At 47.2% G+C, this 25506-nt stretch overlaps 1 protein-coding gene across 4 annotated transcripts in view; it reads left to right on the top strand.

Annotated features, from left to right (window-relative positions):
• Positions 1-25506, top strand: part of RBFOX1 (RNA binding fox-1 homolog 1) — a 489827-nt gene that overhangs the window by 427679 nt on the left and 36642 nt on the right. For all 4 annotated transcript variants that reach the window (XM_054992895.1, XM_054992894.1, XM_054992893.1 and 1 more), the window contains one exon: positions 15448-15512. In XM_054992895.1, coding sequence (XP_054848870.1) covers positions 15448-15512 — 65 coding nt within the window. The remainder of the gene's footprint in view (positions 1-15447; positions 15513-25506) is intronic.

Raw genomic sequence — 25506 nt, 5'->3', positions numbered from 1 at the left:
GGCGCAGGTGGAGTTCCAGCGAGTGCTGACGTCAGTGATCAGAGCGTGCTCTGGCACACCTGTCCTGACCTGTGTCTGGCGCAGTTCGTGCGTGGCCTTCACGCTGCGCGAGAAGTGACCCGTGAGCCTCCGACATTTCTGGACAAGTAACTGGAGTTCACGGGTCCGGGTATCCACGGGTTCCTTCGAGGAGCCCAACCCCAGCGCATCTCTCACCACTAGGTGAAGCTTGTGAGCGGCACAGTAGACGCTCTCTCGGCTCACTAGATGCGCCGCTGCCCTCATGTTCTTGCCACCGTCCGTCACCATGCATCCCACGGTGGCGGGTCCCTGGCCTATCCACTCGTCCAACTGTCTCCTTAAGGTGGCAGCGATGTTCTCCGCCGTGTGGGACACGTCGAGCACCTCGGCGTGAAGCAAGGCCTTGCAGTAGCCGGCCTGGCGGTCTCGCATCCTTCCCTGTCTAGCTGTGCTAGGCACCTCCCCCCGGCCCCCACCCAGAACCGACTCGGGTTCCCACCAGTGAGCAGTAAGCGAGAGGTACGCTTGCTGCACACTTGGGCAGGTCCAGATGTCCGATGTGAAGTGCACAGTTCTCCCGGCAACCCGGGACAGCTGTGCCTTCACATGATCCCTGGCAGCCCTGTAAAACGAGGGCACCACCGATCTGCTCAACGACGTGCGAGCAGGGACGGCGTACCAGGGAAAGCAATCTTGGAGCAGCCCTGAGAAGCCGAAGTCTTCAACTACGGAATACGGTTGCCCATCCACTGCTATCATGTTGACGATGTGGCGCGTGATGCGCCTGCTCGCCCTCCGGATCCCCTCTCTGGGCACACTAGCGCCCTGCATACCAAGCATCTCCGGGAGAGAGGCTTGGCGTCCCTTTCCTGCAGGTACCCTTGGGGGGAGAGCACCAGAGGAGCCTGCCTCCTTCTGGCTAGCTGGCGGCCGTGCGGCGCCACTCGAACCCTCCTCCCGAAGAAGCACCGCCTGGTGGTGCCTCTTCATATGGTACCTCATCCCAGACGTGGAGAGATGCCACACATCTTTGCCACGGCTGACGCGCTGCCTACAATGCAGGCACAGGGCTGCTCGGGGATCCTCCGTTGTCTGGAAGTGCTTCCAGATTTCGGAGGAAAAGGGCATCCCACGCTTCCCAGGAGAAGCGCGTTCGGGACCACCCTGCGGCACCTCCTGTGAGGTGCTCTGGCCGGACACACCGTGTCCCACTCTCGGCCGGGCAGGTGGGGATGGACGAGGCTGAAGGGGCAGAGATGTGGGCTCTTCCACCACAGTCTCTGCCTCTTCCTCCCGCGTCCTCTCCTCCTGCACAGCCGCGAGAGGCCTGCTGCTGGCCTCAGAGGAAACTGGGGTGGACCGCCCCAGGGGGGGTCTCACGGGCAGTTCCTCCAACATCCTCCGGGTTCCTGGGGTGAGCGGGAGCGCAGGGAAAGTCATGTGCTCCGCGCCCATCCCAGGAGACACCACATGCTGCCCCTCCTCCAGCAGCTGGCTCGCAACCACTGGAGGAGGAGGAGCCTCAGCAGCAGGCCCCTGCCCAGTGCCAGCCCCTGCCTCACGCACCCGGGTTGGGGGTGGCCCTCCAGCAGCTGCCTCAGGAAAGAGAGTCTTGCGAACCCTCTTCCTGTCACCAGAAGCCAGGCTGGTGAACGGCAGCAGCGCAGGGGAGGGCCTCCTCCGCTCAGATGGAGGGGCTGCCGCAGCAGTCCCCCTCCCCCTCCCCTCCTCCCCTCTAGATTTCTCCCTAGCCTTTCCCCCGGGTCCCCTCTCTGCTTTCCTCTCTGACATACTTTCCCCTCCCAAATTCAACCCTAACTAATCAGAAAAGATTTAGAAAACAAAGGTCAACTTTGTTTTCAAGACCTAACTAACCTGCTATAAATCTGTGTTTCTAGTGGCTCTGTGACTTGGAGATGAACAATCAAGTGCCTTTTTAAGCAACCCTATTTATGTCAGGGAACCTGAGCCTGCCAATCAGCTGAATTCCTCTGGAATTGAGCTGGCCCTAAACCCCAATAACAGGTGACAAAGCCTTAAACACTCACACACTAGTATGCCCGGGCCGGCCTGGCACCACCACGGGTGCCAGAGATGGGCAGTGGAACCCTAGTTATGGGGGCACTAATGGGAAGCCTATTGACAGCTATTACAAATTTTTATATATATATATATATATATATATAGAATTCAAACCTAACACTCACTCACTAATGCTTTCCCTGCTGAGTCCCTATTTAGTTTTTTAAAAAAAACTAGGCTCGGTTTCCCTAATAATTATGTTGAGGGCAATTATCCACTGATCACCTACCAACTGGCCTACCTACCTAAGAGACACTATTTAGCGGGACCGATGTTTCTGTGGTATGTCGGTGTGGGGTGTGGATGTGGTGTTTTGAAGATGAGCCTCCCCCCTCCCAAGCTAGCAAGAACCCACCCCCAAGGCCACCCAAATGTGAACCCGGACTCGCTCACAGTAACACCAGTCCTGCAGTCCAGCGATGTTCAGGCGGTCTTGCAGCTGGTCCTCCTCTCCTCCACGATGCTGTCAAGAAAATTGGAAATGTTAGCAGAGTCAACACCACACGCCGCACACGCAACCCCAAAATTCAAGGCCCCGTTGCACAAGCCAAGTCAGCCCCCCCCCCCTTAAAGGCTAGGGCCAACCAGCAGCAAAACAAAACACATCCACCCAGCAGAGCTTCTGGCCTGTGCAGGCCAGAAGCTGGCACACTCATTTTTTAGTCCTGTGAAACAGCAGTTCATGCCCACCCCACACTCAAACTTGAAAAATGAAACATGAAAGAAAGCAGGCACTGCGATCAATGCTGGCCCCCCTAACCCCCAAACAATATCCTCTTGCCCAACCAGAAAATGCCCCCCCCCCGGCCCAAGCCATAAAGACAGAGCCAAAGCATATGCTTGCAGGTAGGCACAGCAGCAGACATAAGCTCAAAAACCAAATTTAACAACAACCCTACCAGTCCACCAGTGCAGATGTCCAGCAATGTTGATCCTCCACGCAGAGATCTGCAGGCCGATGTCAACCAAGTGCAGTCCAGTCCAGAAGAGGTCCACCAACGATAAACAACCTGAATGTGAAGCAAAACAGTGAGTGCCAGGCCAGCAAACGGGAAGGGTTACCAAAGCCGGAGCAGCAGGCCTGTGTGTGGGCCGAAGGCTGGCACAGTTGATCAGGACGGAGCCTGTTGGGAATCCTTGCAAGCAGGGGACCAGACACAGAAACGCAAGCCACACCATTCCAGATTGTGGAGCACAACTGTGAGTGCCAGGCCAGCAACCAAAAAGGGTTACCTTGGCCAAAGCAGCATACCTGTGTGTGGCCCACAGGCTGGCACAGTTGATCAGGACGGAGCCTGTTGGGAATCCTTGCAAGCAGGGGACCAGACACAGAAACGCAAGCCACACCATTCCAGATTGTGGAGCACAACTGTGAGTGCCAGGCCAGCAACCAAAAAGGGTTACCTTGGCCAAAGCAGCATACCTGTGTGTGGCCCACAGGCTGGCACAGTTGATCAGGACGGAGCCTGTTGGGAATCCTTGCTAGCAGGGGACCAGACACAGAAAAGCAAGCCACACCATTCCAGATTGTGAAGCACAACTGTGAGAGCCAGCCAGAAGAAAGGCTTCTGGCCTGTGTAGGCCCGAAGCTGGCACACTCTGGTTTTAATCTTAAAACAGTGGATCAAGCTTAAAGAAGGCAAGCACAACAACCAATGCTGAACCCCCCCCCCCACCATCAAAGATTGTCTGCCCAACCTGTCCCCCAGGCCATACCTGTGTGTGGCCCACAGGCTTGCACAGTTGATCAGGACGGAGCCTGTTGGGAATCCTTGCAAGCAGGGGACCAGACACAGAAACGCAAGCCACACCATTCCAGATTGTGGAGCACAACTGTGAGTGCCAGGCCAGCAACCAAAAAGGGTTACCTTGGCCAAAGCAGCATACCTGTGTGTGGCCCACAGGCTGGCACAGTTGATCAGGACGGAGCCTGTTGGGAATCCTTGCTAGCAGGGGACCAGACACAGAAAAGCAAGCCACACCATTCCAGATTGTGAAGCACAACTGTGAGAGCCAGCCAGAAGAAAGGCTTCTGGCCTGTGTAGGCCCGAAGCTGGCACACTCTGGTTTTAATCTTAAAACAGTGGATCAAGCTTAAAGAAGGCAAGCACAACAACCAATGCTGAACCCCCCCCCCCCCCCACCATCAAAGATTGTCTGCCCAACCTGTCCCCCAGGCCATACCTGTGTGTGGCCCACAGGCTTGCACAGTTGATCAGGACGGAGCCTGTTGGGAATCCTTGCAAGCAGGGGACCAGACACAGAAAAGCAAGCCACACCATTCCAGATTGTGAAGCACAACTGTGAGAGCCAGCCAGAAGAAAGGCTTCTGGCCTGTGTAGGCCCGAAGCTGGCACACTCTGGTTTTAATCTTAAAACAGTGGATCAAGCTTAAAGAAGGCAAGCACAACAACCAATGCTGAACCCCCCCCCCCCCACCATCAAACATTGTCTGCCCAACCTGTCCCCCAGGCCATACCTGTGTGTGGCCCACAGGCTGGCACAGTTGATCAGGACGGAGCCTGTTGGGAATCCTTGCAAGCAGGGGACCAGACACAGAAAAGCAAGCCACACCATTCCAGATTGTGAAGCACAACTGTGAGAGCCAGCCAGAAGAAAGGCTTCTGGCCTGTGTAGGCCCGAAGCTGGCACACTCTTGTTTTAATCTTAAAACAGTGGATCAAGCTTAAAGAAGGCAAGCACAACAACCAATGCTGAACCCCCCCCCCCCCCACCATCAAACATTGTCTGCCCAACCTGTCCCCCAGGCCATACCTGTGTGTGGCCCACAGGCTGGCACAGTTGATCAGGACGGAGCCTGTTGGGAATCCTTGCAAGCAGGGGACCAGACACAGAAAAGCAAGCCACACCATTCCAGATTGTGAAGCACAACTGTGAGAGCCAGCCAGAAGAAAGGCTTCTGGCCTGTGTAGGCCCGAAGCTGGCACACTCTTGTTTTAATCTTAAAACAGTGGATCAAGCTTTAAGAAGGCAAGCACAACAACCAATGCTGAACCCCCCCCCCCCCCCACCATCAAACATTGTCTGCCCAACCTGTCCCCCAGGCCATACCTGTGTGTGGCCCACAGGCTGGCACAGTTGATCAGGACGGAGCCTGTTGGGAATCCTTGCAAGCAGGGGACCAGACACAGAAAGGCAAGCCACACCATTCCAGATTGTGAAGCACAACTGTGAGAGCCAGCCAGAAGAAAGGCTTCTGGCCTGTGTAGGCCCAAAGCTGGCACACTCTTGTTTTAATCTTAAAACAGTGGATCAAGCTTAAAGAAGGCAAGCACAACAACCAATGCTGAAACCCCCCCCCCCACCATCAAACATTGTCTGCCCAACCTGTCCCCCAGGCCATACCTGTGTGTGGCCCACAGGCTGGCACAGTTGATCAGGACGGAGCCTGTTGGGAATCCTTGCAAGCAGGGGACCAGACACAGAAAGGCAAGCCACACCATTCCAGATTGTGAAGCACAACTGTGAGAGCCAGCCAGAAGAAAGGCTTCTGGCCTGTGTAGGCCCAAAGCTGGCACACTCTTGTTTTAATCTTAAAACAGTGGATCAAGCTTAAAGAAGGCAAGCACAACAACCAATGCTGAAACCCCCCCCCCCCCACCATCAAACATTGTCTGCCCAACCTGTCCCCCAGGCCATACCTGTGTGTGGCCCACAGGCTGGCACAGTTGATCAGGACGGAGCCTGTTGGGAATCCTTGCAAGCAGGGGACCAGACACAGAAAAGCAAGCCACACCATTCCAGATTGTGAAGCACAACTGTGAGAGCCAGCCAGAAGAAAGGCTTCTGGCCTGTGTAGGCCCGAAGCTGGCACACTCTTGTTTTAATCTTAAAACAGTGGATCAAGCTTAAAGAAGGCAAGCACAACAACCAATGCTGAACCCCCCCCCCCACCATCAAACATTGTCTGCCCAACCTGTCCCCCAGGCCATACCTGTGTGTGGCCCACAGGCTGGCACAGTTGATCAGGACGGAGCCTGTTGGGAATCCTTGCAAGCAGGGGACCAGACACAGAAAGGCAAGCCACACCATTCCAGATTGTGAAGCACAACTGTGAGAGCCAGCCAGAAGAAAGGCTTCTGGCCTGTGTAGGCCCGAAGCTGGCACACTCTTGTTTTAATCTTAAAACAGTGGATCAAGCTTAAAGAAGGCAAGCACAACAACCAATGCTGAACCCCCCCCCCCCACCATCAAACATTGTCTGCCCAACCTGTCCCCCAGGCCATACCTGTGTGTGGCCCACAGGCTGGCACAGTTGATCAGGACGGAGCCTGTTGGGAATCCTTGCAAGCAGGGGACCAGACACAGAAAGGCAAGCCACACCATTCCAGATTGTGAAGCACAACTGTGAGAGCCAGCCAGAAGAAAGGCTTCTGGCCTGTGTAGGCCCGAAGCTGGCACACTCTGGTTTTAATCTTAAAACAGTGGATCAAGCTTAAAGAAGGCAAGCACAACAACCAATGCTGAAACCCCCCCCCCCACCATCAAACATTGTCTGCCCAACCTGTCCCCCAGGCCATACCTGTGTGTGGCCCACAGGCTGGCACAGTTGATCAGGACGGAGCCTGTTGGGAATCCTTGCAAGCAGGGGACCAGACACAGAAAAGCAAGCCACACCATTCCAGATTGTGGAGCACAACTGTGAGAGCCAGCCAGAAGAAAGGCTTCTGGCCTGTGTAGGCCCAAAGCTGGCACACTCTGGTTTTAATCTTAAAACAGTGGATCAAGCTTTAAGAAGGCAAGCACAACAACCAATGCTGAAACCCCCACCCCACCATCAAACATTGTCTGCCCAACCTGTCCCCCAGGCCATGCCAAGAATAAACTGCAACACCTTTTTGCAGAGGCAGGCCACAGCAGCACATTGCCCAGCATCAAAAAAATTTACAAAAATTTTAAAAAGGCCTACCAGGTGTCCTCTCAGGATGTCCAGCACAGTTGATCCTCCAGGCAGATGTCCTCCAGGCTCCAGGTGCAGTCTCTCTTCTTCTCCTCTCTCGGTCACAGCTCAGCAGCAGCAGCAACAGAAGTGTTCCAGACAGTCTTGCTCCAAATTTAAATCCCCTGCTGCAGCCTCAGCCAAAGATTTAAATCTATTGGCTGGCATGAGAATGCAGCAGTGGGATTGGTGACTCCTAAAGTCCCCAGTCCCCTGCCTTTCCCCACCCACACTCCAAGAGCCACCCTCCTCCTGCTCCCCCTCCCCTACCTGTTAGTTTTGGCGGGAATCTCTGCTGCTTTGCAAATGCAAAGTGCAATGCAATGCTTGCACCTTGCATTTGCAAGGCAAAGCAGGATTCCCTATCCTCCTTTGCAAGAGGGGTGGGGGGTGACAGAAGGAGTGAGTGATTCACTCCTTCTCCCCCCCTCCCCTCTTCTAAGAGCCTGCAGGAAGCCTTTGCTTCCAGCAGGATTTTGCTAGCCGCTTGCTAAGGCAAACGGCTAGCAAAATCAAAATGGCGATTCTCGAATGCCGAAAGAATGCCGAAAGAATCCCGAAACGTTTCGGGTTTTTCTTTCGGCAATCCCGAAACGTTTCGGCATTCCCCGAAACGTTTCGGGATTCTTGAAGAATGCCGAAACACTTTTGTTTCGGCATTCTTTCGGCATTCTGAATGCCGAAACGCACATCCCTACCCAGGTGTCATGTCTGTGCGCCATCCATGCCATTATTTGATGCTGACCTGTTGTTCTGAACCAATGTTTCATGCTATACCTTGATGTCATATTGCCAGTGTCATAACTGCTTTGCATTCACAAGCTCACTGAAGCTGCAGGTGTCTTATCTAACAGCTTTGGAAGCTCTCAGTGCTTCTGACCTTGTACACTGCTCGCTCCCATGAATTACTGTGTTTCAACTTTGATCTGCTTTCTCAGTGTCTAGACTTAATAGTAAAAATATGTAAGACGTTCTCAGGACTGGTTAGTGCCAAAAGTCCTGTTTTACTGACGGGAGGGGGAGGAGTAAATGTGTTCGTTAAGAGGAATGGTTTTCCCACTTGTTGCTGTCAACCTGTTCTTACTACTTAGTTGCTAACCTTGCTTCTGAGAAATCCTATGGGCGTATCTGTGGTCATGATCTGATTCCTGAATAAAACCTTTTAACCAAGAGCCTGGATTCTTGCTGTGATGGTACAGGGGTCTACCTGCCATAGCCTGTCATCCATAGCCTGACACCAGGCATTAAGCTCATTCCTATAATAGGGTCTGTTTATGTCATTCCCAGAATAAAATAGATGATTCTGGTCTCATGAAATGGTATGTGTAGGATGGGAACACGTGCTGCAGTTTTGTAGTAGAGATACTACCCAGTTTTTCCAGTCCCCCACCACCACCTTTTCTGCTTGAAAATCTCCACTTTGATTTTATTTCTCCTGTGTCAAACCTGCAAAGCTTTAATTTCACACCACTTGCTGTGTCCTTGTGCAGAATTTCCCCCATTAAATGTATACAATCATGTTAGTTTTACAGAGAATGTAGTAAAATGGAGTGGAAAGAAACAGAGTGAGAACACCAGTAACGAAAATGGATGAAATGAAAAGTTAAAATAAATGAAGTCCACCTTAAAAGACTTAACATTTATTTTATCGTTTTGGAATAAATGTTGCTAGTTTTTAAGGTACTACTGGATTTCTGTTTTATTTTGTTGCAATCAACCTTGTGAAATGAAAAAGCCACACAGCTGGTCATGGTTGTGCATTCCTGCTTAGCCAGTGCCAGTCTCATGATTGCGCAAGTTGGTGTGCCAGTAAGCTTTCTGCAGCATTGCAAACCAGCGCCCTCTGCTGTCGGTTGTATAATTTCTTAAGAGGAAGTGCCAGCGCCCATGCCAAAAGAGTTGGCTGCCGCTATTGAAAGATGACTTTGAGAATCAGGCAGGGTTTGAATGTTGAATGTGGGAATGAGTGTAGACACAGAAATACGAGAATAACAAACCCTCTTATTCTGATTTGGAAAATTTATCTAGCTTTGTCTAATTTGCCTGGTAGGAGGGACCAGGCTCCTCCCACCAGAAAAAGTAGCACAATATGGTGGGTAAGCCAAAATTGCCCTGCCATACACAGTTGACACTGTTTCTGTACCAGTTAGCAGCGGGCCCAGGGAAACGTCACTTGAACCTTGCCGGGACCCCAAAGAACGCCAGATCCGGTTAGTGACAGCCTCTCCTTACCCATCATCTCTTCTCTCACACGTCCTCTTTAAGCTATGAGGACACCATTCAATCTCCTAAGAGAGTGGGGCGAACAGATTCAGACTGGAATGTCAATGTTGTTTGCCTTATCTGTGGAGTCCGGGTCTGGCTGTTAATTGGCATGCTGCAAGGTCTTTGGAAAATGGTTGATGTGGCGCTCTGGTCTGCTGAACAGGAAGTAGGGCTGTTTTCACAGTTTGATCATCAATGCATTGCTACTCACAGTTCCTTTCCGAGATGTGTGTGTGTGTGTGTACGTTGCTTCTTTTGCTTGCTTAATTGAACAGTTTTGCTTACTGACATGTACAAGTACAAGTGAATGTTAATTCTGAAGGGGAAAGGATCCTTAGTCCCAGAGTGGCTCCATAAGCCAGTTAAGGCAATACATTTCTGTTTTCAGCATGTTTAAAGGCTGAGGTTTTACACAGAGAGAAAGAGAGAGAGAAAGAATCGTGTGTAGTGAATTGAGTGGGAAGACTTGAGTTCAAAACACCTATCGCTAGTATATATTTATAACTACATTGCATTACTTTGCATTTAGAATGATTATTTATTAACGTATTTATACCTTACCCAAACCAAAATGCAGCCCGCTTTAAAAAAAAAAATTAAGGAAGTGCAATTAGAAAATTTCTAAGCCAATTTTCCACTAAAAGTCCACAAAGTAGATTATGAAATAACCAACATTTAAACATAGATTAAGTGCTTTAATAAAGCAGCAGGACGTCTGTCCTTAAAAAAAATCAAGGGACTAGAAAATCAGAATGTCTACAGTAATATATAAACAAGATAAAAATCCATATCAGCCTGGTTTTTTAAAAAAAATATTAATTGGGTGCCTAAATTAGAGTTAGGAATAATCTACCTGGGCAAGGTGTTCCATAAAAGGGCTACCACCATTGACTTGCCTCTCTAGTCACAAACTGCTTAATCTTCAGAGATCAGTGGGAATCAGGAAAGAGCTCCCAAAGCAGATCTCAAAGACCAGACACCTGCATGTGGAGGTGGGCAAGGACTGCGGTCCCAAGCTGAAGTAGCTGCCACTGCAGATATTTGTCAGTCTCCTAAGAGAGTATTAATTGGGTGCCTAAATTAGAGTTAGGAATAATCTACCTGGGCAAGGTGTTCCATAAAAGGGCTACCACCATTGACTTGCCTCTCTAGTCACAAACTGCTTAATCTTCAGGGATCAGTGGGAATCAGGAAAGAGCTCCCAAAGCAGATCTCAAAGACCAGACACCTGCATGTGGAGGTGGGCAAGGACTGCGGTCCCAAGCTGAAGTAGCTGCCACTGCAGATATTTGTCAGTCTCCTAAGAGAGTATTAATTGGGTGCCTAAATTAGAGTTAGGAATAATCTACCTGGGCAAGGTGTTCCATAAAAGGGCTACCACCATTGACTTGCCTCTCTAGTCACAAACTGCTTAATCTTCAGGGATCAGTGGGAATCAGGAAAGAGCTCCCAAAGCAGATCTCAAAGACCAGACACCTGCATGTGGAGGTGGGCAAGGACTGCGGTCCCAAGCTGAAGTAGCTGCCACTGCAGATATTTGTCAGTCTCCTCGTGCCATAGAAATATGCTCAAAATCTGGCTGCTAGATGCTGAACCAGCGGACATTTTCCAAAATGTGTTCAAAGCAGCTTTGTGTGGAAAAAACTTGTGAAATCATTTAAAGTAACAACACAGATGAACAGAACAAAACTTTTTAATTAACCCATGTCAGTATTCCATATGGTTGATGGTTCCAGTGCACCCCGTTTGAGATCAGTCTTGATGCGGTAAGGGTCATTGCTGGAGATTTAAAAGGAGTATTAGTTCAGTTAATAGAAAGATGAATGCTTGATGTAGGCTTGATTGCAAAAGCCATATTAGCATCTGCGTAAGGTAGACATTTGTCATGGGTAAGCTGCTCTGGTTGGAAGGTTAAGTTCCTGGCTAGCAGGCAGTGGAATGGCAAGGGAGCTTGAGGAGGCGGAGGTCAAAGTTCCCCATAGGTTGCTAGGCCTGAGTAACAGCTGCAAGATGCCCTCTGTATCTTCAAAAGATGAATGTAAGGAAAGATGCCAGCAGGGGCGGCGCATCAATGGAGGCAAGTCGGGCAATTGCCTCAAGCGCAGAGGCACCAGAGGAGGTGCCCGGGGGCGGGGGCGCGTGCTGCAGAGCAACTGAGTGGGAGGGCTGGGAGGACGCACACACGCCAAGCATTCCCTCCTATCTTCTGCGTGTCGCCTCACAAACCGGAAAGGAGTGGAGGAAAAGTGATAAGTTTCTTTTGGCGTACTGGGGGTGAGGATGACACGGAATAATGACAGAAGACAGCAAACGGGAAGGGAAAGGAGAAAGCGGGAAGGACCTAGAGGATCAGTGGGGATATTTCTCTCTCTGCCATTTCCCCCCCCCCTCTCTCTCTCAATTTAAACCTTGGTGAAGCTTCCACGTGGAGCAAGGAAGAGAGACTCTAGCTGGCTGGGGAGCAATGAGCTCCCGTCTGACCTTTTCTCCCCCTTGCTCCCTCCTTCCTTTTTTGCTCCCGCCCCGCCCTGCCATGTACTAAAAGGAATGACAGGAGGATTGCCCATTGGAAATAATAGGAGAGGCTTGAAGGCCCATTGGAGATAATGGGAGCCAGGGATGCCAATTTATTTGCATGGGCTCCATTGAAATGCATTACAACACAAAAAAAGTTGCAAAGAAAAGGTGGAATGAATTTTCCATAAAGGTCTCTGGGATCAGATGGAATACTCTGGGAGTGGAATGACAGCCTCCAGAGTGCAACGACTGTCGCTAGCTATAAAGTTTGTGCTCCGGGACCAGAAGGACAGGTTTCAGAGTGGAATGACAGTCCTTGGAATAGGCTCAGTGCTCTGGGACTGGAAGGTCAGCCCCCAGAGTGCAGTGCAATTACAGCCCCTCGAGTAGAAGAAGAGTTCTGGGACTGGAATGACAACTCCAAGAGTGCAATGACAGCAGAATCATTGTGCTCTGGGAAGGAATGACAGGTTACATAGTGGAATGACAGCCCCTGAATCTGTGCTCTGGGAAGGAATGACAGGTTACACAGTGGAATGACAGCCCCTGATAGTAGTAGAAGCATTCTTGGAATGGAATTACAGGCACCACAATGGAATGACAGTCCCTAGGAGTAGCAGAAGTGTTCTTGGACTGGAATGACAGCCCCAGAGTGGAATGACAGCTTCTAGGAACAGAACCTGTGCTCAGGGACTGGAATGACAGGTCGAAGAGTGGAACGACTGCTCCTGGGAATAGAGTCAGGGCTCTGGGACTAGAATGACACTCCCTGTCATTCCACACCCACTGCCATTCCAGTCCCAGACCACTGATTCTTCTCCCAGGGACTGTCATTGCACTCTGGGGCCTGTGTTGATAGATCAAGATGGGTAGCCGTGTTTATCTGAAGCAGTAGAAAAAAAGCAAGAGTCCAGTAGCCTCTCCCATTATTTCCAATGGGCAATCCTGTCATTCCTTTTAGTACATCCCTTTCCCCCTCCCCGGCTGGCGTCAATTCTACTTCTCACCTTTCCTCAGGCTTTTTGGCGGGGGGGGGGGGTGCTGCTTTTGGTGGAAAGAGTGGCTGGTTGTGTGTGCCCTGCCACAGAGGAAGGAGGAAGTGAGGTGAGACACACACAATTCCCTTTCAGTCCCTGTGCAACAGGTAGGAGCAAATCACTGTTGTTGGGTTTAAAGTAGTTGTCTTAAATTCTATTACTTTCCTTCCCTCTTTTCTCTTTCGCTCTCCCTCCCCCTTCCTCTTCTCTGATATCAATGCTGCTCCCCCCTTCACTCCAGCAGAGCAGCGCCCCGCACTGCACCCCCCCCTTTATCACCTCCCTTCTCTTACCCCCTAGGTTCCATATATCACCCCACCTCCCCCTTTCCCCCAATAGTTTATTTCAATATTTATGCACCACATGCTTAGCTGTCAGCTGCTGCTCACTTCAAACCCAAGGGTGGTGGGGAGAAGGATGAGCGTGGAGGGTAGTTCCCAAAAGGGATCTCTGACAAAGGTGATCAAGCGGGCCCTGTAAGAGAAGCCCCCCTTCTACTGCCAAGAGTCTCTGGGTTTAGAGAGAGGTGGGGAAAAAGAGAGAGGGAAACTTTTTTACACACACACGCAAAAGGAGGTGTGATCAACACTTTAATGCAAGTTGCTGTTTCTGCTCACAAAATAGATTTTTGGCTTACAATAAGAAAAACAAAGACTGTTGTTATTTATTCTCACACTTACTGAAAAAAATTTAAATTTAAATTAAGAAATAAAAATTAAATTAAAAACGTAAAAAGTTTCAAGTTTTGTGCTTTTCATTTTTCCTACATTTCTTCTGTTTTTTAAAATTGGTTAGCGGGGTGGGGTGGGGTGGGGGGAAGTAGGTATCTCGCCTCAGGCGTCAGAAACCCTGGCAGCGGCCCTGGATGCCAGTGGGTGACATTTTCCACTTCCACTGCCGTACTATGAGGGGACCAAGGAGGGTGCAACATCCAACAACATGTGTGATCCTGTGTCTGATGAGAGAGCCATGTTTGCCTTGAGGCCACTCTTGCAAAAGCAGGACCCTTCTCGAGATTTGGGCATGGAAGACCTACAGGGCAACAAGGTCCAAGAGACATTGAAGAGTAGCCAAAATTTACAGAGAGAGCAAGCTTGGGGCATGAGTCACTCTACCCATGTTCTGTCCATAGAGTGTGAGTAACTGGCAGTGGGGCAAAGGCCCCTCTGCCATTGGTGAAGTTCAGCATTGAAGAAAACTGGAACTGTCAGAGAGAACACTGAGTCATCCTAGGCCTCACCTCCTTTCCGTCTTTTTCTGGGCTACTGGCCACACTGGCGGTCTTTGGCTTCTAGCCACAGTCATGTCAGTGGAGGGATGACTCTCAGATATTTGTCAACGGTTGATGTGTTTACAGTTCCTCCTATCTACAGTAGCCACTGTTACATTAACCTGAATGTCATTTGGTAGGTCTGACCAAGGTCCATCTAGCCTGTGTTTTATTTTGAGACTTAGGGCCAAGCTACACATGACAAATGGCACTTGAACGGCAAGTGGATTGATTGGAGGGCAAGTGAACAGGGAGAAATACACTTGCTGTTCAAGTGTCACTCGTCATGTGTAGCTTGGCCCTCAGTCTGCTAATCACAGCTTGGCACTTGTGAGCATTGTGTGTAAGGCTGTGTTATGTGTGGTAGCTAAAGGTGTTCTTACAGCTCATGGGCTCTCCATTTTGCTATGCATGGCTACATAGCAATTATTAGACCTCCCACCCACAAATCTTTAAAAACCACAAGTGGTAATTACAGCATTTTGTGATTTGTGAGTTCCGTATGTGAAATGAAACTCCCATGAGCATCTCTTCTGATGTAGTGCGCCACTGTTGTGGGAGCCGTTTTGTTTATGCCTCTCCGCTTGATCCAATAATGGACAAAGCAGTTGTAGATGTGTAAGGGTGGACTGATCCAGGAAGGGGTCTGGTGAGCTCCTTTCCTGAACTGCCATGAAGGACTGAGCCAAACTCTAGTGACACTGGCAGTGACTTGGTTGGGACCCTCAGCTTGGCCTTGAACAGCAGTGACTGTAACAATAGCTGTAGGCCAACCCGCTGCTTCTGCACACGCTGCTGCCAGATCCAGTGCTGTGGCTGACGTTGTCATCCACATGGTCCCTTTGGGTCTGCTTGCATCTCAAGGGCTAGTCTGCTCTGCTTGTTCCTCTTCCATTTTGACATCTCAGTCCAACTCTGGAAATGCCATTTCCGACAACAGTAAAGTGTCCAGTAGCATTATTAAGACTAACCAACTTTATTGTAGCATAAGCTTTCGAGAACCACAGCTCTCTTCGTCAGATGCATCATCAGATAGAATCAGTGGTTCTCAAAAGCTTATGATACAATAAAGTTGGTTAGTCTTAAAGGTGCTACTGGACTCTTTACTATTTTGCTACTACAGACTAACACGGCGAACTCCTCTGGGTCTATTTCCGACAATGATACTGTTTAAGAACCTCCATAGCAGAGCATGCAAATCAGAAACCAGTTCATTGCAGCTCATCATCCGGATGTCTTTCTTCTTCTTTTCTCTGCCTTGTAGCAATCTGATTTTGAATGTGCTTGTTTTTCAGGGTGGTTATGCTGCATACCGGTATGCCCAGCCCACCACAGCCACCGCAGCTGCCTACAGTGACAGGTAAGAGGCCACTGATTCATTGGAGTCATACCTAACTTGGAAATGGTGGTATTGCCTTGGTTTTAATGTCTCTGAGCTGTTTTGTTGCTCTACACCCAACACAGCTATGGTCTCTGAGGATATATAGTGATAATCCATGAAGAGCCATCGGTAGAGAAACTATTGCTCACCTTATGGGATACACGTGATCATGTGGTCAGCCATTTTCATTCCGAGAGGCTGAGTGTTCTAGGGAACTCCTAGGTTCTCCAGAGCCCCGTCATCTAATGTAGATAATTTTTTTCAACCTCTGTTAAACCCTCACTGGAGTTCACAGATACAGAAGGTGGACAGAGCACAATAAAATGTAGTTCTTTTAGAATGACACGGCGAAGAATCCATAAAGAAGAGAAGCACAAACCTCTCTGGTTTGAGAATGTTCATTAGTTTGGTTGACATTCCTTTGAGTTTTCTTCAGAAATCCTCTGCGTCAATAGATGCATTCAGTAGAATCAGTGGTAAGAGTCTTATCTAGGCTGTACTCAGGGCTTTTTTTCTGGGGAAAGAGGTGGTGGAACTCAGTGGGTTGCCCTCGGAGAAAAAGGTCACATGGCTGGTGGCCCCGCCCCCTGATCTCCAGACAGAGGGGAGTTGAGATTGCCCTCCGCGCCGCTGAGCGGCGTGTAGGGCAATCTCAACTCCTCTCTGTCTGGAGATCAGGGGGCGGGGCCACCAGCCATGTGACCATTTTGAAGAGGTTCCGGAACTCCGTTCCACCGCATTCCAGCTGAAAAAAAGCCCTGACTGTACTACTACTACAAGTAAATGTGGGCTTCTGTGTTTTCATCTTTCCCATGCACATGGAAAAAATAACACATCAGAGACAAAGCTAGGCAGACGCCTTCCTTGCATCGGTTGTATTCCTGATCCTTGTGATATAAATTCCTGTAAGGTTTGAGAAATAATGTGGTATAGTGGTTACAGTGCCCGATAGGTACTGTCAGAGGGCCCAGGTCTAGGATAGCTTCAGCGCTTGATTTTTCTGCATGTATATTTTGTACCTTATTATGTTTTGCCTGTCAAGGTATCTCAAAATATACTCCACTTTAAACAAAACTCAGTTGTTTGTATCCTATTGCTCTGCTCCGCTGAATAACAACAACAACATTCGATTTATATACCACCCTTCAGGACAACTTAAGAGTGATTTACAATTTAATATCCTGACGACAATCACCCTGTGAGGTGAGTGAGGCTGAGAGACTTAATTGGAAGCAGGCCCTGTAGATTTCTAGGTTTTCTAAAGAGATGGGCTGTTTTAATGGGGTGTTAAGCACATCCGTTCATATAGGATCAGTGGCATTCATAGCTGCTCAACTGTGCCAGGCGTGCATTTGAGATCATTAAAATAAATCAGAACCCCTGGAAACTGGACTGTCTTAACTTGCATTTTGAAAGAATAATAATTATATTTTCCCTTTTATTTTATTTAAATTATATGGAGTCGAGAAATACAACTATTAAAACAACCAGTAAACTTGCACTTAGCAGAGCTTAATGTTCACTTGGTCAAAATAGCAAAATCCATAAAAACAGCTTAATTAGTTAAGTCCAGAACTGTTTGTTTCTTTAGTAAATAGGAGTCTTTTTATTCTAGTGTACATTTTTGTGGACAGATTAATCATGGCCATGCCTCAGAATTATTAGTGGCTGTACAATTAGATTCCTTAAACTAAAATGGATCTTGTTTTTTAGAGGGGGTTATTTAACGTTTCTGAGGGGCATTGTCTACTTATTTTCTTTTTTAGATTTTATCACTTTGAATGTGACTGTAAATGGAGAGGTGGAGGCACATTTTAAAAAATCTAATTAAAAGCCAACCCCCCAAATTAAAGGTAGATGAAAGGAAAAGAAGTGAAGATTAGTTTGAAAAGGTGGTAGAATTTCCATGTATGTCTAACATGTGTTCAGACAGGGACCCTTTTCACACTGCTTACCTTCACTCGCAACGATGTGGAACATTGCGCCAAAAATGCGGAAGATCGCGTTTTCTCATGCGAGATTTGTGCGACACCGCGCAAATCTCGCGTGAGAAAACACGATCTTCTGCGTTTTTGGCGCGATGTTCCGCGTCGTTGCGAGTGAAGGTAAGCAGTGTGAAAAGGGCCTGGGTTAGTAATTGTGTATGTAATAGGAAGAACAATTCCAGGGTTTGTGGGGCAACTCCAAGGTCTAGTTGCAGGGGTGCTATTGAAGGAAGCCCCTTAAAAATGCTTATATTACTCTTAAAAAAATAAGAAATGAGTTAAGGTGGAGCAAATAGATTTTTTTAAAGTGCTGCTTATGGATTCAGTTTCCTAAAGAAAACAAATTATCTATATATCTATACTGAACAATTGTATGAATGCTGAAACGCTCTGCATGCATAGTTGTGTTCCCAAATGTGCTTATTATTCTGGTAATGAAGAAACACACATGTGTTTGATGAATAGACTCAATTTGCATGAGCTGGCTGAGGCATGCTGTGTCTGACAGGTAAGAAAGCTAACTCTTTTTTGTTTTGGTTTGTTTCTGATTTCCGGATGAGCCTTATCACTCCAGTTCTGCTGTTTGCACCCAGTATGCGACCGAGTTTCTTTCATTTTTTTTTAACTTAAGGTTAAGCAATTTTCTGGAGCGCTACTCGGGAATTCTCATTTCATTTCCACAAAGGTGTGTTGTTAGCATGTGACAACTGAAGTCTTTTCTCTGCTGGCTTGCAGAGCTAAAACAAAAAATGTTTCAAAGGAAAAGCATCCTATGGTCATTAAAAGTTTAAACGCGCAAAAGAGAAGCTTTCAGCAAATATTCTTTAGATCTCTCTCCATCCGCTCCACGGGTTTCATGCATTTGGATTCAAAGATGCCTTGCAAGGTTCCATGACATCTGTACCTTGTATACATCAACAGTGCTGGAATGCTGCAACCTTGGACTGCTATTTTGCAGCCTGAGCATGCTTGCAGCAGAGCGTAGGGTGGCTCCCCCCAGACCTCCTCTAGAATCCTCCCTTTGCATGGCAAGTTGTCTCTACACAGGGTATACAACTTACTCCTGCACAGCCAAGTAAGTCAAGTGATGCTTTTCTCCACTTCCCCTAGGAACATCTGGGGAAGGAATCTGTCCTTCCCAAGACCCCTGGAAGATAGGCTGGTCTCAGGAAAAGGACAAGCTCTGTAAAGCAGTGGGATGGGGTGAGGGGACAAGTCGCTGGGTATTTCTAGAGGAGAAAGTGGTTTAACGTGAGACAGCTGGAGCATGTTTGGGGTGGCAGCAGGCATGGCCAGTGAGGGCACTGATGGTTAAAAAACGGTATTTGTGGGATCCAGGTAAGATGACATTCATAGTGCTTAGGTACTGAGGTCACTTAATACACAAATCTGTGGCACATGGAAAAGAGCAGTGTGCCCCTTGCTGGTGCTCTCACCAAATCACCTGATTTGGGGGGCGGGGGCACTATTCTGAAGGTCTAGTACATTTGAGTTTGGCTAAATACAGTAGCTTGAATGAATGAATGAATGAATGAATGAATGAATGAATGAATGAATGAATGAATGAATGAATGAATGAATAATGGCCAACCAGGTGGCAACATTTCATAGCCCACCCAGGCAGAAAGGTGAAGGAAGAGTTCCCCACCCCCAGAATTTAAGAAGCCTGAAGCCTAAGGGAAATGAGTTACCTTACTACCAAGTTTTGCCTGAAGCAAAGTTTGGAAAAGAGATGTGCACCTTGGTCATCCTAAGGCTTGTGCTAGTTTTCTGCTCATCAAACACATGCAGGAAACATTAGAAATATTTCAATGCACAGCAAAACAGTTGGGAACATTTGTAGTGGGAAGGCCTTTTAACTGCCCATTGCTCTTCATCTATCATCTTCGACGGCCACTTGATTACCTTGTCAAAGTGGCTTTTAAAACATTGAGAGATACAAATAAGACAGCTTACCCAATGGATCCCCAGGGGCTTAATAAGGAGTAACTTTTCACCCCTCGAATACAAAAGTATCTTGGAATTCAAGACTTTTCTTCACTGATAGGAATGAAGTGGCCATGGTCTCTCGGTTCTGTTTTCAGCTGTAATTGGGCTCCCCAGTTCCTTTTTTCAGTTCCTGGCCTTGGCTTTGAAATATACAATTAATATCCAAAAATTCCCCTCTGATTATATGCAGAATGAATTACCCTTGTAGGTATGTAGCGCTAGTCCTCACACATCCACAAAAATAGCTTTCAGCACACAGGGAGGCACAGATGGGAGGTCTGAAGGAAGAGAATGAGGGTCACATTACACATGATGTTGAAGTTCCGTGAGTTACTTAATTATGACATGTCACCATTATATTTGGTGTCTGAATATCCCACTGATGTTGGGCCATGATCTTGGAGACTTGCAAGGATCAGTCCATGTGATAAATAGTTCCCACATGGGATCATTTTGATGGCGTGTCCATGGCTATTGTAACCACTGCCATATGGAGGTTCTCTGGTCTTATCAAAACACTTCTATGTTCCTTCAAAATGCCATGGTTTTGCTCAGGTGCTTTAGTGACATCCAGCTCTCGCTTGAAGGGATGCCTGTTGACAGCCTGTTGAGAAAGCCCCACACTCTCTCTGAAGTTTTGATAAGTTTTTTCAAAAAATACTTTTGGCTTCCCTCAGAATTACTTGGATATTTTGTCTGAAGTGAAATGTACAAATGGTTTTCAAATTTGGCTTTATGTGAAATTTCAGAGGCAACTCCAGTTCTGGACTTTATCTTTGGTCTGATGGAAATCTGAGAAGATGTCCATCCCAAAGCTATACCCATTTTTTTAGCTCCCAGTCTTTTGTCCTAGAGTGAAGCAAGGCCCCTTAGAAGAACTCTTGCAATGGAGACACCAACCAGTCTGCTGTCACTCCCCCCCCCTCCAATTTTCCATCTGAGTATACTTTGCCTATACCTTTAGTGCACTGGTTTAACTGTGCTGTAGCATAGTGGTGAAGTGGTTGGGATGCAAATCAGCACTCTGCTGGTTTGAATCCCACTACTGCCATGAGTTCAGCAGTCCTTTCAGCCCCAGCTGTATTATGGGGATAATGATAACACGGACTTTATTCACCGCTCTGAGTGGGCACTAATCTGTCTAGAAAAGTGGTAGTTAAAGCATACTGTTGTTGTTAACCACAATGCATAAAGCTAATTTTGGAGCAGTATCCATCTGTCTCCCCCATTGTCACAGAGTAGCTACCTCAGTTGTGACAATGGAACAAAATTTTGTCAACCCCACCTAGCTGGGGAAATAGCAGCGCAACATTTACATCCTAAGATATTATTTATGATAAAATTATCTCCAGCATACTGAACTTTCAAAGACCCTCTGTATGTATAATTAGAATTGCTATAAACACCAATCCTTTGCATAATTGTAGGTATTTTAAGTGGGTTTAGATTTTTTGAGTATTATTTAACTTTCTGGTTTTTCAAAATGCATTTGTTCCCTGCTGAATAAAGATTGGGGTGGAGGTTAGTTGCAAATATATGCAATTTTAATTGCTTCTCTCTCTGGGGAAAATTATAAAACTACTTTTAATAAGAAACTTAGGCAAATACTACTTTGCGTATATGAAACTTTTATGCAAACACTGGTATCAAATTATGTTTTAGTTGCAAACTGGTTGATTCGATTTATTAACTTTTAAATGATTTTGCTTTTCCACAAAAAGAAAGATTTGAGGTTTTCATCTGAGCAAATTAGTTTCTTCATTCCCTATGGATTATGGGGTTCTTTGTTTTTTTCTGAATTCCAAGATGGCAAACACTTGAGTTAATTGGTAATTCTGTATTTAAGTAGTCTAGTTTAAAACTGTTTATTCCCCCCCCCCCCCAATTTAACCTTCCATTGGTGTCCTCTAATACCAAATTTGTGTTACTGATCTAAAGTTTTCAGTGAATTATTCCTTCCCACCCCCAACATTTTGTAATTGTTTTAACAACAATCAGAGAAATGCAAATTTGACCTATATTCCACACCAACAGTGGGGGGGGGGAGTTTTTGTGGACAGTTTTTTTGCTATTGATGCAAGGCCTCTGTTAAACCAAGCTACCTTCATAATGCATAAATACAGTGTTGCAAGTGTTAGTAAACTACCCAAACATCCTCTGGTATACCAAGCACTCTGCTAAGGGGGAGTAGTCATTGGCAAAGTTGTTAAATCTGAATATACGAGATTCAAGGATAATAAGCACAGAATAATAATAGTTCTTGTAGCATGTTGATTGTGAAATGGTGTCCTTGTTTGTCACACTTGTAAATGTTGCCAAACACAAGGCTTGCAATAGCTAAGACAGAGGAAAAATTAAAATGGCACCCAAAGCTTCAATGTGAACAAAAATTAAATAGTTCTTTAATGAAAGAAGATGTGATGCAGCATGAAACCTTCCATAAAATGGAGGAAGCAGTGCAATTGACCATTCACCAATGAGAAAATCATGTTTGAGTTGTTTTTATTAAGTTTAAGAAATTAAGGTTAATAAGGTCCACTATAACCCACCAAAGAAAAGAAGAAAATAGACTGTGCATTTTGTGCAAGAAGAAGGGACACAGGCCACATTTGTGATTTATTCAGCTATCATTTTCATGGAAGTGGGTGACTGTGACTTTTAAGTAATGTTACATGTTTTCACATATTTGCAAAAAATGTTTGCACAGAATAAAGATTAAGGGCTGGGTCATGTTACCCATTTGGTGAGGAAACGCATGGAATCAAGTTTCTTCAGCTCACCTTCCCCTATTGGAGTACAATGAGATAACTGCTTCCTCCCTTTACATTCCCCATTCAAGGGAGAAATGTTTGCCACCTACTTTCAGCCATGGAGCACCCCCACCCCACCCCCGTCCCCAGTAAAAGTGGGTTTGGGGGGTGAGGGCGGGTGATCGCCTTCTTGGGGGAGAATTAGAAGCAGGCTAGATTCTGTATGATTCTGCATCCAGAGGGTAATGTGTGGACCAGCCCAACCAACTGAAAGTTCTCCAGTATTTTTCTTTCTGGCATAGAACCAGTCTTGGCATGGCGGTGGGGTGTACTGTCATTTTATCATTGCATGATCACTTGATGTGTTGCTAGAATGTATGTAACACCGTTCTCGGTTTTTGATGGATCCATCACATTGGCTCAGCGAATGGCTTGCTTGATTGAACCCAAAGACAGATCTCCTTCACACTGACTGGCTGTTTAATTTTCGATTGTGTGTTTTATAACTTAGTTTGTTGCATCTCTGATGAGAATAAGAGAAAATTCCTTTCTGGCATACAAGCAAAATCTGCAGAACGGGGTAGGGGGGTAGGCCACAAGTACATGTTATCTGAAATACGTACATGTTATCCAGCAGGTGACAGGTCTTTTCATTGGTACTGCTTGCTGATGTGAGAAACACTGGAGAATGCATGTATATGTACAGGAGCATAATGAACAATGCCTGGGTCTCTGTGTGAAAAGAGCCTCCTGCTTCCGTGGCCACTCACATACCCATGTAATTACAGAGATTGTGTGAATATTTCTTAATAGTAGTCGAAGGGAGGATGGCTTGTGTCAGTGCCGTGGTTCTAGACTCCTGTGTACAGGGAGGAGGGAGAACCAAGAAATGGTTGTCATCCAGCACTATTCACAGTGCTATGAAGACTGTGGCAACGCTTGTCAGAGTTGGAGGACTCTCAAATCTTTAGTTGCCCCCAGATCTCCAATCATAAGTAAGACTCACTGCGGCTAATAAACAAGCTTTAAACCATGGTTTCATATCGCGGTTTAATGAACTGAAACTAACAATAGTTCTCAAAGACTCCTGCATTTGGGCCTTCCCACTAACCATAGTTTAATTAAACCATGGTCTCATGTTATGTTTGAACCAAGCCTTTGTCTCAAAGAATACATGCCACTTATGAAAATCCTTGCCCCAAGATGTGGCCTTCTGCTTAGATGGCTTTAAAAAACCATCCATAGATGGACAGGTTGATTAAAAATTATTAGTGACTAGCAACAACGGGCTCTATTAGAAACTTTTAAATTTATTTATTTATTTTACAACGGGCTCTAGAAAACTGATTTGGTGGGCCCGCTCCTGGCGGCAAGTGAGCGCTTCACAGATGCCTGAAGGCCAGAGTTGGGAGGGCATTGGGCGGAGGTGCAGGGAGGAGGGCTTAGGTAGTTGATTTGGAGGGCCCCCTCCCGGCGGCAAGCAGGCACTCCGTAGCAGCCTTGAATCCAGAGCTGTCAGCAATGTGTGTGTGTGAGGATAAAAAGTGAGTCGTCACCAATACAACCTGCCTTTTATATAGTAGGATGAACCTCTGTGTTCCAAACTGAACCTCTGTGTTCCAAAGCAGCATATCTCTGAATATTAGCTGCTTGGGATCAGCTGTAGAGGAGGGCTGCTATCTTTGTGTGGTCTTGCTGGGGTCACACAGTTGGCAACTGCTGGAAATAGGCTGTCCGAACTGATAGGCTTTTGACCTAGCAAGAAGCAAAGTGTTTCTGTTCTTGGACTTCCCAAATCATTTGTTAGAGGGAAGGGGCCTTTTTACTTCTTTGGAAACACACCCAAAAGGTTGCTAAAGAGCCGTGATGGTTGTCAGCCTAGGTTTCTGGGTGGTAACACTTTCCTAGCATGCTATTTTTTTAATAAGCAGGGGAGTTTCTCTGGGGGGCTTCATTCCTGCCTCCACTCTGTACAAACATAGTCCTGAAACAGGTTTTCTATCTCAATTTCTGTTCATGCGAATAACTGTGGGAAGTTACTTCCGGCACTTCTTTAAAATGGTCATATGGCCGGTGGCCCCGCCCCGTGATCTCCAGACAAACAGAGGGGAGTTTAGATTGCCCTCTGTGCTGCTAAGTGGCCATGTGACCATTTTTGCCGAGGGCAATTTAAACTTTAAAAAACTCCCCCCCCCTTGTTCCAGCTGACCCAAAGTGACGTCATTGTGCGGTCTTGAGTTCCACCACCTCTTTTCCCAGAAAAAAAGCCCTGGGCATAGCATGTAGAGCTGCTTGCTTATGAAGAATCTGTTCCTCACATGTTGAAAAACAGGTCATTAGGGAGGTGATAGAACTCTTTCTCCTGACATCTAGCCCTTTCCGTGCCACTACTTGTTTCTTGTGGGTTCATATGTACAGGGGAAACTCCACACACACGTGCACACACACACACAAAATAGGAGCTGCAGTGGCCCATGAAGAAGCCCTAGATTTAGACCTTCAATGAGATAAAGCTCCGTTTGCAGAGCTGCAAAGGTCTACTGGTGGCCTTAGAGAGCCACCACCAGTACAGACGTCTGATTATTGAATCAGATAGTCCAGTGGTTTGAGTCAGTAAGAAGTAGCCTGGTCTCTTCTGTTCCTTCACTGATGATTTGATTTAAAAGTCTGTTGAGAGGGCAAGGAGGAGGAGGGCAAGGAGCTGTTCCAGTTGGCAGCAGAGGGTAGGACCCGAAGCAACGGGCTTAAATTACAAGCAGAAAGGTACCGGATGGATATTAGGAAGAACTTCTTCATGGTCAGAGTAGTTCAAAGGTGGAATCAGCTGCCCAGGGAGGTGGTGAGCTCCCCTTCACTGGCAGTTTTCAAGAAGAGGCTGGATGAATACTTGTCAGAGATGCTTTAGGCTGATCCTGCACTGGGCAGGGGGTTGGACTAGGTGGTCTGTATGGCCCCTTCCAGCTCTATGATTCTATGATTCTAACTGCTGTTAAGGCAGGATCTGGCCGGCCGTGTTCTAGCATAATCCAAGCAAGGCCCAGGATGCAAGGAGCAGCAAGAGCAACACACATGCAGTGAACACACAGTGTAAAATGGCCAACCTAACAGATGGCTGCAGTTTAAAATTTCCCTTCCCTCCAAGAAAGACTGTGTGTTTGGCCAAGGCAACTTGCCGGAGTGATCCCAGGGCTAACGTTGGCTGGGAGAAATGCTGTTTCCAGGGGAATGGAGAGAGCCATTAAAAAGGAA

This window comes from Eublepharis macularius, chromosome 12, assembly GCF_028583425.1.
Source record: "Eublepharis macularius isolate TG4126 chromosome 12, MPM_Emac_v1.0, whole genome shotgun sequence".
Classification (NCBI taxonomy): domain Eukaryota; kingdom Metazoa; phylum Chordata; class Lepidosauria; order Squamata; family Eublepharidae; genus Eublepharis; species Eublepharis macularius.
Note: the sequence above shows the minus strand (reverse complement) of the source record. Positions and strands in the feature narration are given on the sequence as shown.